Source organism: Hordeum vulgare, chromosome 3H, assembly GCF_904849725.1.
Source record: "Hordeum vulgare subsp. vulgare chromosome 3H, MorexV3_pseudomolecules_assembly, whole genome shotgun sequence".
Classification (NCBI taxonomy): Eukaryota; Viridiplantae; Streptophyta; class Magnoliopsida; order Poales; family Poaceae; genus Hordeum; species Hordeum vulgare.
The window spans coordinates 576,308,179-576,323,275 of NC_058520.1; the positions used below are offsets into that span (position 1 = coordinate 576,308,179).

The 15,097-nt window shown below is 46.8% G+C and overlaps 2 protein-coding genes across 3 annotated transcripts; one reads left to right on the forward strand and one right to left on the reverse strand.

The window, feature by feature from the left end:
• The first annotated feature begins 7,496 nt into the window (after nucleotides 1-7,496).
• Nucleotides 7,497-9,082, forward strand: LOC123445258 (aquaporin TIP1-1-like). Of its 2 annotated transcripts, none has more exons than XM_045122223.1 (2): nucleotides 7,497-7,987; nucleotides 8,634-9,082. In XM_045122223.1, the coding sequence occupies exons 1-2, from the start codon at nucleotides 7,757-7,759 to the stop codon at nucleotides 8,682-8,684; spliced, it is 282 nt and encodes a 93-aa protein (XP_044978158.1). In that variant the 5' UTR covers nucleotides 7,497-7,756; the 3' UTR covers nucleotides 8,685-9,082. The 2 variants fall into 2 exon arrangements, with proteins under 2 accessions (XP_044978158.1, XP_044978157.1); XM_045122222.1 differs by lacking the exon at nucleotides 8,634-9,082 and adding an exon at nucleotides 8,132-8,585.
• A 2,125-nt stretch (nucleotides 9,083-11,207) lies between these two features.
• Nucleotides 11,208-12,335, reverse strand: LOC123445259. The gene has a single exon (XM_045122224.1). It carries the CDS (start codon nucleotides 11,706-11,708, stop codon nucleotides 11,454-11,456), a length of 255 nt encoding a protein of 84 aa, XP_044978159.1. The 5' UTR covers nucleotides 11,709-12,335; the 3' UTR covers nucleotides 11,208-11,453.
• Nucleotides 12,336-15,097: the final 2,762 nt, after the last annotated feature.

Sequence of the window (15,097 nt, forward strand, 5' to 3'; positions counted from 1 at the left end):
GAAAAACGCCCGGATCGAGAGGTATGAGACCTCCGATAAATTCTATGCTTGCAAGATGGAGGAGAACTCGTCTGTCAGTGAACATGTGCTCAAAATGTCTGGGTACTCAAACCGTCTAGCTGAGCTGGGGATTGAACTCCCGCAAGAGGCTATCACTGACAGAATCCTTCAATCACTGCCGCCAAGCTATAAAGGCTTTGTGTTGAACTACAACGTGCAAGGGATGAACAAGTCACCCGGCGAGTTGTTTGCGATGCTGAAAGTCGCAGAGTCTGAACTCCGTAAAGAGCATCAAGTGTTGATGGTGAATAAGACCACTAGTTTCAAGAGAAACGACAAAGGCAAGAAGGGAAATTCAAAGAAGAGCGGCAAGCCTGTTGCCAATCCGACGAAGAAACCCAAAGCTGGACCTAAGCCTGAAACAGAGTGTTACTATTGCAAGGGTATGGGTCACTGGAAGCGCAATTGCCCCAAGTATCTGGCAGATAAGAAGGCGGCCAAAGAAAAATCAGGTATATTTGATATACATGTTATTGATGTGTACTTAACCGGCTCTCGTAGTAGTGCCTGGGTATTCGATACCGGTTCTGTTGCTCATATTTGCAACTCGAAACAGGAACTGCGGAATAGACGAAGGTTGGCGAAAGATGAAGTGACGATGCGCGTAGGAAATGGTTCCAAGGTTGATGCAATCTCCGTCGGCACAGTTTCACTTCAGTTACCATCGGGATTAGTTATGAACTTGAATCATTGTTATTTAGTGCCTGCGTTGAGCATGAACATTATATCTGGATCTTGTTTATTGCGAGACGGTTACTCTTTTAAGTCAGAGAATAATGGTTGTTCTATTTCTATGAGTAACATCTTTTATGGTCATGCACCCAATGTGAGAGGATTGTTCATATTGAATCTTGATAGTGATACACACATATATAACATTGAGACCAAAAGAGTTAGAGTTAACAATGATAGCGCCATATTTTTGTGGCACTGCCGCTTAGGTCATATTGGTGTAAAGCGCATGAAGAAACTCCATGCCGATGGACTTTTGGAGTCACTTGACTTTGATTCACTTGACACGTGTGAACCATGCCTCATGGGCAAGATGACTAAAACTCCGTTCTCCGGAACAATGGAGCGTGCAAGTGACTTGTTGGAAATCATACATACCGATGTGTGTGGTCCGATGAGCATAGAGGCACGCGGCGGATATCGTTATTTTCTCACCTTCACTGACGATTTGAGTAGATATGGTTATGTCTACGTAATGAAGCACAAGTCTGAAACATTTGAAAAGTTCAAGCAATTTTAGAGTGAAGTTGAAAAATCATCGTAACAAGAAGATCAAGTTCCTACGGTCTGATCGTGAGGGTGAATATCTGAGTTTCGAGTTTGGTGCTCACTTAAGACAATGTGGAATTGTTTCACAGTTGACACCGCCTCGAACACCACAGCGTAATGGTGTGTCCGAATGTCGTAATCGTACTTTATTAGAGATGGTGCGATCTATGATGTCTCTTACCGATTTGTCGTTATCGTTTTGGGGTTATGCATTAGAAACAGCTGCATTCACTTTAAATAGGGCACCATCAAAATCCGTTGAGACGACACCATACGAACTGTGGTATGGCAAAAGGCCAAAGTTGTCGTTTCTTAAAGTTTGGGGATGTGATGCTTATGTCAAAAAGCTTCAGCCTGAAAAGTTGGAACCCAAAGCGGAAAAGTGCATCTTCATAGGTTACCCAAAAGAGACAGTTGGGTACACCTTCTATCTCAAATCCGAGGAAAAAGTGTTTGTTGCTAAAAATGGAGCTTTTCTCGAGAAGGAGTTTCTCTCGAGAGAATTGAGTGGGAGGAAGATAGAACTTGACGAGGTTGTCGAACCTCTCATCCCTCTGGATGGTGGCGCAGGGCAAGGGGAAACCTCTGCCGTTGCGACGCCGGTTGAGGAGGAAGTTAATGATGATGATCATGAAACTCCGGTTCAAGTTTCTGTCGAACCACGCAGGTCGACGAGACCACGTGCTGCTCCAGAGTGGTACGGTAATCCCATCTTATCAATCATGTTGTTGGACAACAATGAACCTGCAAATTATGAAGAAGCAATGGTGCGCCCAGATTCCAACAAATGGCTAGAAGCCATGAAGTCCGAGATAGGATCCATGTATGAGAACAAAGTGTGGACTTTGGAAGTACTGCCCGAGGGCCGCAAGGCTATTCAAAACAAATGGATCTTTAAGAGGAAGACGGACGCTGACGGCAATGTGACTGTTTATAAAGCTCGACTTGTGGCAAAGGGTTTTTCACAAGTTCAAGGAGTTGACTACGATGAGACATTCTCACCCGTAGCGATGCTTAGGTCCGTCAGAATCATGTTAGCAATAGCTGCATTTTTCGATTATGAAATCTGGGAGATGGATGTCAAAACGACGTTCCTTAACGGTTTCCTTAAGGAAGAATTGTATATGATGCAACCCGAAGGTTTTGTCGATCCTAAGAATGCTAACAAGGTGTGCAAGCTCCAACGATCCATTTATGGACTGGTGCAAGCATCTCGGAGTTGGAACAAACGCTTTGATGAGGTGATCAAAGCATTTGGGTTTATACAAGTGGTTGGAGAATCTTGTATTTACAAGAAAGTGAGTGGGAGCTCTGTGGCGTTTCTAATATTATATGTGGATGACATATTGCTGATTGGAAACAACGTAGAGTTTTTGGAGAGCATAAAGGATTACTTGAATAAAAGTTTCTCTATGAAGGACCTAGGAGAAGCTGCTTACATTCTAGGCATTAAGATCTATAGGGATAGATCAAAACGCCTGATAGGACTTTCACAAAGCACATACCTTGATAAAGTTTTGAAGAGGTTCAAAATGGAACAGTCCAAGAAGGGGTTCTTGCCAGTTTTACAAGGTACGAGATTGAGTAAGACTCAGTGCCCAGCAACTGATGAGGATAGAGAGCATATGCGCTCCGTCCCCTATGCTTCAGCCATAGGTTCTATCATGTATGCAATGTTGTGCACTAGACCGGACATTAGCCTGGCCATAAGTATGGCAGGTAGGTTCCAGAGTAATCCAGGAGTGGATCACTGGACAGCGGTCAAGAATATCCTGAAGTACCTGAAAAGGACTAAGGAGGTGTTTCTCGTGTATGGAGGTGACGAAGAGCTCGCCGTAAAAGGTTACGTTGATGCAAGCTTTGACACAGATCCGGACGACTCTAAGTCGCAGACCGGATACGTATTTATTCGTAATGGGGGTGCGATAAGCTGGTGCAGTTCCAAGCAGAGCGTCGTAGCAGATTCTACATGTGAAGCGGAGTACATGGCTACATCGGAGGCGGCTAAGGAGGGTGTCTGAATGAAACACTTCATGACGGATTTTGGAGTGGTGCCAAGCGCACTGAATCCAATAACCTTGTTCTGTGACAACACGGGTGCCATTGCCCTAGCAAAGGAACCACAGATTCACAAGAAGTCCAGACACATCAAACGACGCTTCAACCTCATCCGCGACTACGTCGAAGGGGAGGACATAAATATATGCAAAGTGCACACGGATCTGAATGTAGCAGACCCGCTGACTAAACCTCTTCCACGGCCAAAGCATGATCAACACCAGAACTGTATGGGTGTTACATTTATTACAATGTAATTCGCATGATGATGTGAGGGCTAGATTATTGACTCTAGTGCAAGTGGGAGACTGTTGGAATTATGCCCTAGAGGCAATAATAAATATAGTTATTATTATAATTCCTGTATCAAGATAATCGTTTATTATCCATGCTATAATTGTATTGAATGAAGACTTATATACATGTGTGGATACATAGACAAAACACTGTCCCTAGCAAGCCTCTAGTTGGCTAGCCAGTTGATCAAAGATAGTCAGTGTCTTCTGATTATGAACAAGGTGTTGTTGCTTGATAACTGGATGACGTCATTATGAGAATCACGTGATGGACTAGACCCAAACTAATAGACGTAGCATGTTGATCGTGTCATTCTGTTGCTACTGTTTTCTGCGTGTCAAGTATTTGTTCCTATGACCATGAGATCATATAACTCACTGACACCGGAGGAATACTTTGTGTGTATCAAACGTCGCAACGTAACTGGGTGACTATAAAGATGCTCTACAGGTATCTCCGAAGGTGTTCGTTGAGTTAGTATGGATCGAGACTGGGATTTGTCACTTCGGGTGACAGAGAGGTATCTCGGGGCCCACTCGGTAATACAACATCACACACAAGCCTTGCAAGCAATGTGACTTAGTGTAAGTTGCGGGATCTTGTATTACGGAACGAGTAAAGAGACTTGCCGGTAAACGAGATTGAAATAGGTATGCGGATACTGACGATCGAATCTCGGGCAAGTAACATACCGAAGGACAAAGGGAATGACATACGGGATTATATGAATCCTTGGCACTGAGGTTCAAACGATAAGATCTTCGTAGAATATGTAGGATCCAATATGGGCATCCAGGTCCCGCTATTGTATATTGACCGAGGAGTCTCTCGGGTCATGTCTACATAGTTCTCGAACCCACAGGGTCTGCACACTTAAGGTTAGACGTTGTTTTATGCGTATTTGAGTTATATGGTTGGTTATCGAATGTTGTTCGGAGTCCCGGATGAGATCACGGACGTCACGAGGGTTTCCGAAATGGTCCGGAAACGAAGATTGATATATAGGATGACCTCATTTGATTACCGGAAGGTTTTCGGAGTTACCGGGAATGACGAATGGGTTCCGGGTGTTCACCGGGGGGGCAACCCACCCCGGGGAAGCCCATAGGCCTTGGGGGTGGCGGACCAGCCCTTAGTGGGCTGGTGGGACAACCCAAGAAGGCCCTATGAGCCATAGGAAGAAAATCAAAGAGAAAAAAAAGAGGAGGTGGGAAAAGGGGGAAGGACTCCTCCTTCCAAACCTAGTTGGACTCGGTTTGGAAGGGGAGGGTTGCCCCCCTTGGCTCGGCCGAAGTCCTTGGGGGTCCTTGGACCCCAAGGCAAGGCTCCCCCTCTTCCCCCTATATATACGGAGGTTTTAGGGCTGATTTGATACAACTTTTGCCACGGCAGCCCGACCACATATCTCCACGGTTTTACCTCTAGATCGCGTTTCTGCGGAGCTCGGGCGGAGCCCTGCTGAGATAAGATCACCACCAACCTCCGGAGCGCCGTCACGCTGCCGGAGAACTCATCTACCTCTCCGTCTCTCTTGCTGGATCAAGAAGGCCGAGATCATCGTCGAGCTGTACGTGTGCTGAACGCGGAGGTGCCGTCCGTTCGGCACTAGATCGCGGGACTGATCGCGGGACGGTTCGCGGGGCGGATCGAGGGACGTGAGGACGTTCCACTACATCAACCGCGTTTCTTAACGCTTCTGCTGTGCGGTCTACAAGGGTACGTAGATCGAACATCCCCTCTCGTAGATGGACATCACCATGATAGGTCTTCGTGCGCGTAGGAAATTTTTTGTTTCCCATGCGACGTTCCCCAACAAAAAGTACAACCCGGCCCGACATGTCATTATGTCGCAAAATATATGGTACAAGATGAAACTTTAACTCTAAGGGTATGTTCTAAACCTCTCCCAAGTTCCTAAACTTCACAAAATCAGCTTGAAGAGCTAGCTTCGAATTTCACCTAACGATTCCATTTGCTTTTTCTTGAAGGGTAACTTTGGGTTTTATTCAAAGCTCAAGACATCCGGAATAAAGGCAATGTCTGGTAAGATCCCTAGCTACACGTGGCGATCCACCGAAAAAGACGATTCCATTTGCTTGACAATGTTTGTAGCTTCTCCCACTGATTTGGCCCAACTAGAAGGCTATTGGCCTGTTGGGCACCAGTTTGGGCCGGCTGGAGGCCGCCCGGATGCATCCACGTTGTATCCTTCTATGAAGGAGGATTGGCCACGTGCACTCACACAGAATAGAAACGGGACTAGCACTCCATACAATGACGGAGGAGGAAACAAATGAAGATGGGGCGGTTCATGAAACATAAAAAAATTCAATGCAAAACCAGTAATCCATACACACTAAAATGCATAGATACGAGAAGCTCTTCTGGATGGAGTGGTGGACAGCACAAAGGTTGTTGTCGCCGGCCTGGTTTCAAGTCTTCTCATCTTCTATAAAAATAAGACATGGGAGATTCCTGTGTTCTCATTTTTTTAAAATGCACAGATACTATTATAAAATGTTGCGTGACTTTTGCTGCGTGACTTGGGATTGACTCGGGACTTGGACGGACATGATCAATCGCACCTCCCGTGTGACCTTTGTTTTAACATAGTACACACAAAGATGTTTATATATACATGCATACACTTATTTTTATAAACATACATGCGTATATCCTACTTCTATGAGCATCTTTAAAAGACCGTGTCGGCATATCATCTTGACATTGAACCCGATAAGGTAGGTTTGGCCCAAAGACAGGTGACACACCAAGTTCTTAGTCGGTTTCTATTTTTCCTTGATTTTTGGCGTTTGATAAGCCTATACATACATACGTAAAATGGATCGAAGAAAATCAAGGTAGGACGAGCATCCAACCTTGCCCTATCGAGAGCTCCACCTGTGCCCCACAGTGTCGGGGGAATTGTTTCACGCCTAGTTTAAAAAACCAGACCGGACCGACGATCGAAACAGAAAAAACTGAAATCGGTGGTCTCATCGGTTTTGTAAGCTAATAAGACCATACAGCAAACGAACCGGAAAAAAACCCAGTCTAACCGGCCGGTTTTTCTGGAAAACCGACGAAAAAACAGTGAACGGGGGAAGTCAGAAAAATATTTTAATACTCCCTCCGTCCTAAAATTCTTATTTTAGATTTGTTTAGATATGAATGTATCTAGTTAAGTTTTAGTATTTAGATACATTCATATCTAGACAAAGCTAAGACAAGAATTATGGGACGGAGGGAGTAGAAATTAGGAGAAGTGGGATTCAATCCAAGGTTGTGTGAGTAGTACACGAGGCTTGCACACTTCCTAATAACCAACTCAACTATGTTACTTTGTTGCTCACTATGAAAATAATTTCATTTTACTATTTGTCAATATTTATAATTCTATTGCTTAAAAAACCGACAATCGAACCGATGAACAGACGATTTGATTGGTAAAAACCTGAACCGAAAACCTTTTCGGTTTGATTTTCGGTTCGGTGTTTTAAACTACGGTTTGACGAATTGTTTTTCCAACTTCACGATGGCATCCCCTCGTAATAATGACTCCTCACTTCTTCATTTCGTGAAGTTGGGCTTTAGCGGCTTTAACAGTCTGCATTGCAGGCTAGCACGCTTCGTGAAGCTAACTCCGCGGAGCTCACACATTCTCTGTGGCTTCACGCCTAGAGTTGGAGAAGCGTGAAGTGGAGGAGTTCAGAACAGGCCCTAAATTTGTTTTGAAGGACTCGTATGTTTCTTATAATCCCCGGTAGCACTTTCCAAGATTACCGCATCAGTATTCTCCCCTAATAATAAAGCGCGGAGCGCTTCTGTCGTCCTTCGCGTCCGTCGTGGCATTTTTGCAAAAACACCCCTCACTTTTCCGGTATTCAACCCGCAGTACATTTCTAAGTTAAAAACGTTTCAGATTTACATAACCCCCCTCCCTGGCTTATCCATTCCCGTCGCAGGGGCCTTCTCGCCGCTTCCCACCGGCGAGCTCCCCACCGGCACCTTCGGGCTGACCGGCATCGGCGCGTAGGAGGCGGTGGTCCTCGAGATCGTCATGACCTTCGGGCTGGTGTACACGGTGTACGCCATCGCCGTGGACCCGAAGAAGGGCAGCCTGGGCACCATCACGCCCATCGCCATCGGCTTCATCGTCAGCGCCAACATCCTGGTCGACGACGCCTTCTTCGGCGCGTCCACGAACCCCGTCGTCTCCTTCGGCCCCGCCCTCGTTAGCTGGGAGTGGCGGTGGAGGAGATCCTCACCGACGGGGGTCACCGGCGTCGAGGTGGGTCTCTCCCGACGCATCCTCTTCCCCTCCCCACGGCCTCGCCCTGGCGCATCCTCTCCCCCTCCCCATGGCCTCGGCTCGATGCATCCTCTCACCCTCCCCACGACCTCTCCTTTCCGCTAACCCGCCGGTCTTCCCTAGATCGACTCTGCCTCTAATCGGGTCAACGCGACGGCCGGGGGCGGAGCTGCGACGGCGGCTGGAGTTTGCAGGGGATGAATTCGTACGCGCCAGGGTCTGGATACGGGATGAGCTTGGGGCTCCTCGCAGGGTACCTGTGGAAGCTTCACCACTGGAGCAACCAGCGCCGCACCCGCGAGTTCTACAGCCTGCTCGACGAGGGCAGGATCACCGTCGTCGTCGACGAGCCGGCCGGAGCCAAGGACTAGCACTATCCATAGTTTCATCAAACCTACTAGCAGAGGTATTTTCACATCAGTAGGACAGCAGCGGTTTGGTTTGCTTTGTTTGGCTATGTAGCTAGCTCAGCTCTGTTCTCTTCCTCCTCGTGTCACTCTGGAATATGTACTGCGGCTCTGCTGTCTGCCCTTGTCTCGTTCCCGGTCGAAGGGAATAAACTGACGCGTGTGATTAATTAGTAGAGGCTGCATAATTAGTGTTGGTCGTTTGGCTTTGACTGCAGCGGTTGGATTGCTCGCGGCGCACTTTCGGCAGCGGGGACGACGATGGCTGATTCTAAGACACCATGATTTTAAGGTAGGACAGGCATGGAGAATGTCAGTCAGGGTCTTCGTATGTTTCCTCCTTGATATCATTGGCTTTCATTCCGTTTCTTCTCAGCACAAGAGACAACAGCAAAAAGGGAAACACACTTGAAACTAACTGTTGTGTCACTCAGCTGATGATGCCCGCTTGCCCAGTGTGGTCTTGATTTACATGTCAACTAGGAGTAGTTTCTTCCTATGTACTACTGGTATCGTGAAATTCTGAAGTGGAACAAAAGGCGTTAATTTGTTCCTTTGCACACCACAACTCCCTAATCGTGTGGTGTGACAATGCATGGAATAGATGAGCAGTCCAATGTGAGAGTATAGAGGAGAACTCGATTGGTTCTTGTTTGAGATGGTAAAAGAATACAGAGCTTTGGCTATTTTCTTGTAGGAAATGAGAAGCAAATTTCCGATAGCTTCAGCCTTCTGAATGAAGGATTTTACTTGGATACAGTAGAAACAATTCTGTCCAGGCACCAATACATCTCCACAAAGCCTTGGTGCTTGAACATGACAGACGATCGATGAGCCTTGTGCGGTATGTACAGTACAATTGTTAGACATGCAATGCAACCAACCTGAAGAAGTAATACGTATAATATGGTACTATATGTTGTGGTAGTATACATCATCACGTGCAAGTGCAATCGATCATACGAAGAAGAGGTAATAGCAGAGCAGAGCAGAAAACCTCGTCGAATCCATACATGCATCGGCGAGCGATCGAGCAGGAACGGCGACTGCTCATCGCAGGTTGTGCAGCGGGTTGGACCCCGACGGCGCCATCCTCTTTTCCTACCTCCCTTCAATCTGGTCCTCATTCGCCATGTCCTGCAGCTGCAAAAATCGCTCCTTTTCCAGGTTATTGAGTCCATCTCAAGCCCAGTGCTTAGAGTGAGATGCACAAGTGCGAAGGACGAGAGGGCCATGGGTGCTAAGGTTCTAAGATTGGAGTGTAGAGGGTAGAGGATGAGGAGGACGTGGGTTCAGGGAGTAGTGCCGGTGTTCGATAGAAGGAGGAGATGGAGAGGTCAGGATACACGTGATGGCAAGCAATTGATCATGGGTTCCCTGCGCTTCTGCAGTAGTGCCTGATTCACCTCGCATAGATCTCCTAAATAAAAGCGCCTCATTGCACACGGGCCTTTCTTGCGAGCCTGCACCACGGTGGCCCAAATTTCTTTTCATGATGCACACGTCCAAAAATTTGTGGGTAAGCTTTGTATACTGGTGCTTAGACACACGATCTCAATGTACGGCACGCTAGATCGACCCTGTCCAGATTTATTAGATTTGGCTCCCAGTACAGATGTGCAACAGTCATCAACTGATATGAAGTTGGGTAGATTAACTCGCATCTGATTGATTCTGTTCAGATCGACTATGCTTAATTCTCCATATCGTCCAACAACATCAATTAATTGATATGAAACAGGCTAAATCGATTAGGTAGCACATACTCAACGGATTGATGATTCTCTCTATTTTTAAGTACCATTGATCTACATCGTAGCTTCCCAGGCCACGTTCATAGGCACTGCATGTGTTAATTACTTATTGCAGCGTCTGTTTTCATTGGAGCGGAAGAGTGTTTCTTAAATATTTGCTCGTGTTTTCATCAGTGAAACTGATTGGTCACAACTTGCGTACGTGACATTCAAGGACTCGCAAGGAGCACACACTACTGTGCCTCTCTCAGTACGTTCGAGCTCTTGAAACTTTTTTACTTTGGTGATATTTCATCTCATTGCTCTCTGGGGATTTGACTTATAATCATGGATTGCTAATTTATAGGGGGCAACGATTGTTGATCTTCATGTCATCATAACTCCAGTTGAGAACTATCAGTTGCCTCCTGAAACCTGCAAACAATTACTGGTAAGAATGTTTTAATGTTTTAACTGCATGACCATTATTTTAAGTTGTGTTGAACTGGAAAAAACTTACTTTCAGGCCTGGGATTTTTTTAATCTATGAAACTGAAAAGGAACTAGATGAATATTACAACTGTTTTAAATCAAGAATATGGTGCATTTGTTTAATATCGCTTAACTTGGGTAGAAATAGTTTTTCCCCTACTGTTACTGTTTAATGGCTTTCTATAGACGTGGTTTCCTCTCTGGAGCAGCACTTTTTTAAGCTTAGCAATTCAAAGGTCAAATATTGTTGTATTAAACTTCCAGCAACATTGTTTCAGTTTCTAAAACAATTTTTATGTAAGCATTACATTATATTTTAAAACTTTAAAGAAAACTTCTTCCGTCTATATTTTAAAACTTAAAAAAAAACTTCTTCCGTTCAAAAATAGATGTTTTACATTTAACATTATAATTAACATTTATTAAAATTAATGACGCATAATGGCAAAACAATTAGGTTTTACACTTTTTTCTAGCCCGGTGCAACGCACGGGCATTTGTACTAGTGCTCTTTAACAAAAAAAACAAAAAAAACTGAAGTAGAGGAGCCCTTGAAGAGTACGCTGATTCGGTGAATAGTTGTTGCAGACGGTTCTGCCCGAATCAATTTCAAAGGCATTTCATCAACTACAGACACAGAGAAGTAATTACAAGCAACTAATTCCTCGTGAAAGAACATAGAGTATATACGTAGTGTCTTCAGCTAGCAGTGTTTCTGCAGTTTACAGCCGGCCGAATCAAAACAGGGACAGGACAGGCAGCAGTGAAGAAAGAAAAAAAAAACATCTTGACCTGCAGTACTGTATGAGATAGCTAGGCGGCGTATACGTGTACACCGATGGCGACGACGACGAGTGTGAGGATGCAGAAGAAGATGACGGCGTGGACGAGGATGGCGATGGCGCTGGTGGCCATGTTGCCGAGCTCCACCACCCGGGTCCTGGCCGGCAGCTGGAACAGCAGCCCCGGCGACAGCAGCACGAACAGGATCACCGCCACGATGATCGGGCCCCAGTCCGTGCTCGGGTGAGGCGCCCCGTCCGCCGTGCCCCCGATGCCCCCGTTCATGGCTACCGATCCTCTCGCCGCCGGCCTCCAGGCTCCAGCTATCTAACGGTGCACGTGCTCTGACCTCTGATCCGAACTGTGTGTGTGTGTGTGTAGGTATGTATGGCCTCACCGGCCGACGAGTTTGGTAGAACGATGGGGGGTAGAGTAGACGGAGGAACGGCGCATATGTAACGAGGTTGCTTGGCGGTGGCTGCGTCGACGAGGGGAGAAGGAAGGAATGCATACCCTGCTTGCGCGCTAAGGAAGGGTACAAGAACTGAACAGAGTACGTACTGCCGCCGCTTTTTTCTGTGGCTTTACAGCGTGAGAGGGGGCTCCAGCCTCCAGCCTCCAGCTAGGGCCGCTCTTTCGCGTAGTTGTGGCCGAAAGCAAAGAGGAAGGCTGGAGAAGCCGAGCGGAGAAAAGCCAAAGGCGACGCGTTTTGCGGTGGCCGCACTGCAGCTGATGCTTTCCCCTCTTCTCCGGTTCTTGGTGCTTCCGTTTTCCTACTGCTGCTTTGTACAGATGCTGTGTTGCTTGCTTGCCGCAAGACAGGAGGGTAGATGCCACCAACACCCATTATGATTCTTATATAAGTCTAGTTATAAAGCAGATCACGATTTGAATGAGCAGTGAAGTTTTTATACAGGAGTAAAACTTTTGACCGCAGGGGGGGGGGGGGGGATAGGCGATGAAATTGTGAAGTTTTTATATAGTACTCGAAAAGCCACACACAAAAAAGGAAGCTTTATGTACATTCAAAATGTTCACCCTAAGCCTTGTTGAGAGTACACAAAATGTCGAGACAGGGAAGCTTCGGAAGAGGGATCCCGATACCCAGCCTTGGGACCGATCTACATGATAGGTGAGAAGATTCATGACTCATGAATCCATATCGAACTAGGAGGAGGAGGAGTGGTGTATGGTCCCTATAGTGAACTAGCACATCCATCTTTCCTGTTATTGGGCTTCTTTATTTGGGTTTTGGTCTTTTCGCCTTTTATTTATCTTCTTCTTTTATTTGTAGATCATGCTTGGAACTTTCATTGACTTGACTTGATTTTGATTATTTATCATGTGGATGCCATGTAAGACTAGGTGGAACCTCAGATATGATTAGTTATTCTCACAATGGTGATCTAATGATTACGGTTCGACTATAAGTTATTGTATTATGTCATGAGTGTTAAACAATATTAGCACACGTGAGAGATCTCTTGTACCGCAAGATAGATAGATAAGATAGAGTTAGTTTAAATGGTTGTAATCTCCTTCAAACCGAATATCTCTATCTCTCTTATCTCTTGTTCTTCAAGATGTAACTCAAACGTTGTAACACTATCTTAGGGTGTTGCGAACCCTCTATTTAACATACAACCGTCGACCAAGGCTGGGTACGACGTTCTCACATGGTAATCAAAGCCTCGCTCTTCCCATCTAGCGCTAGAACCTCCCTTGCCGCCATGGCCTCCTCCAGCACCTCCACTCCCATCCTCACCGGCCAAATCACCGAGCGTCTCACTTGCAGCAACTACATCCTGTGGCGCACCCAGATTGCGCCGCAGCTTCGTGGAGCTGGTGTCTTCGGTTACGTGGATGGAAGCATACCGGAGCCGGCCAAAGTCGTCGTCAGCAAGGACAAGGATGGCAAGGAGGAAACCATCCCCAACCCTCTTCATACCATCTGGATCAGAGAAGATCAGCAGGTACTTGGCTATCTTCTCAACAATCTCTCCAAAGAGACACTCGTGCAGGTTACCTCCATTAGCCATGCACATGAGCTCTGGGCAGCGTTGGCAAGCGTGTTCTCGTCAACGTCGCTGTCCCGTGTCAACAACATCCGGGCAGCCCTCACCAATGCACAGAAGGGGGCGCAATATGTGTCCTCCTTCTTCGCCCACATGAGAAGCCTCGCCGACGAGCTCGCTGCGGCAGGAAAACCACTGCCGGATGACGAGCTGATCTCCTACATCGTCAACGCCCTCGACATGGAGTATCAGCCCATTGTGCCCGCCCTCGATGCACGCACCGTTCCTGTCACCCTTGACGAGTTGTTCGCTCAGATGAGAACTTCGATCAAAGGGTGGCCCTCTTCCAAGGCTCCGGTGCGGGCAGTGGATTCAAGTCCTCGGCAAACGCGGCCACCGACGGTCGAGGTGGTCGTGGTGGCCATCGCGCCCCCTCGCACCAGCAAGGGCAGGGGCTTCAACGGTGGCAACGGCGGCAATGACCGCCACAAGAACAACAACGGCAGCAGGCTCAACAGAGGTCGGCGCGACTCCAACAACCGCTCTCGCTCGGACATGGTCCGATGCCAAATCTGCGGCAAACGAGGACACTCCGCAAAAGATTGCTGGTACCGGTTTGATGAAGACGGTGATGAATTCTCTCAGGATGAGCACGTAGCTGGAGCTGCGGAGGGCTCCTACGACGTTGACACAAACTGGTATGTCGACAGCGGCGCCACGAATCACATCACCGGCGAATTGGAGAAAGTAACCTTATACGTCTCCAACGTATCTATAATTTTTTATGGTTTCATGCTATTATCTTGTCAAACTTTGGATGTTTTGCATGCCTTTTATTTATTTTCTGGGACTAACTTCTTAACTCGGTGCCAAGTGAGAGTTCTTGTTTTTTCCATGTTTTTGACCCCTTTCAGAGAAGATTTTGAAATGGAGTCCAAACGGAAGAAAATCCCCGAAAAGATTTTTTTTGGAACGGAAGAAGATCGGAGAGCTTGGGGGCCAAGCCAGAAGAGCCCCAGGGGCCCCATAAACCCCCACCCCGCGGCCAAGGGGGGCCGCGCCATCCAGGCTTGTGGGCCCCCTGGAGGTCCCCTGACCTAGATCTTGCACCTATAAATTCCCAAATATTCCCCAAAAAATCAGGGGAGCATCGTAATCACTTTTCCGCCGCCGCAAGCTTCTGTCTCCGCAAGATCCCATCCGGGGCACGTCCTGGTGCCCTGCCGGAGGGGGGATTCGGATACGGAAGGCTTCTCCATCAACACCATGACCTCTCCGATGATGCATGAGTAGTTCACCATAGACCTACGGGTCCATAGCTAGTAACTAGATGGCTTCTTCTCTCTCTTGGATCTTCAATACAAAGTTCTCCATGATCTTCATGGAGATCTATCCGATGTAATCTTCTTTTGCGGTGTGTTTGTCGAGATCCGATGAATTGTGGATTTATGATCAGATTATTTATGAATCTTATTTGAGTTTCTTCTGATCTCTCTTATGCATGATTTCATATCCTTGTAATTCTCTTCAAGTTGTGGGTTTTGTTTGGCCAACTAGATCTATGATTCTTACAATGAGAGAAGTGCTTGGTTTTGGGTTCATACCATGCGGTGACCTCACCCAGTGACAGAAGGGGTAGCGAGGCACGTATCATATTGT

Coding starts and splice junctions, on each gene's coding strand:
- LOC123445258 (XM_045122222.1), top strand. CDS start 7,757: ATGACCTTCGGGCTGGTGTACACGGTGTACGCCATCGCCGTGGACCCG. Junction 7,988..8,131: donor CGGGGGTCACCGGCGTCGAG/GTGGGTCTCTCC, acceptor GGTCTTCCCTAG/ATCGACTCTGCCTCTAATCG.
- LOC123445259 (XM_045122224.1), bottom strand. CDS start 11,708: ATGAACGGGGGCATCGGGGGCACGGCGGACGGGGCGCCTCACCCGAGC.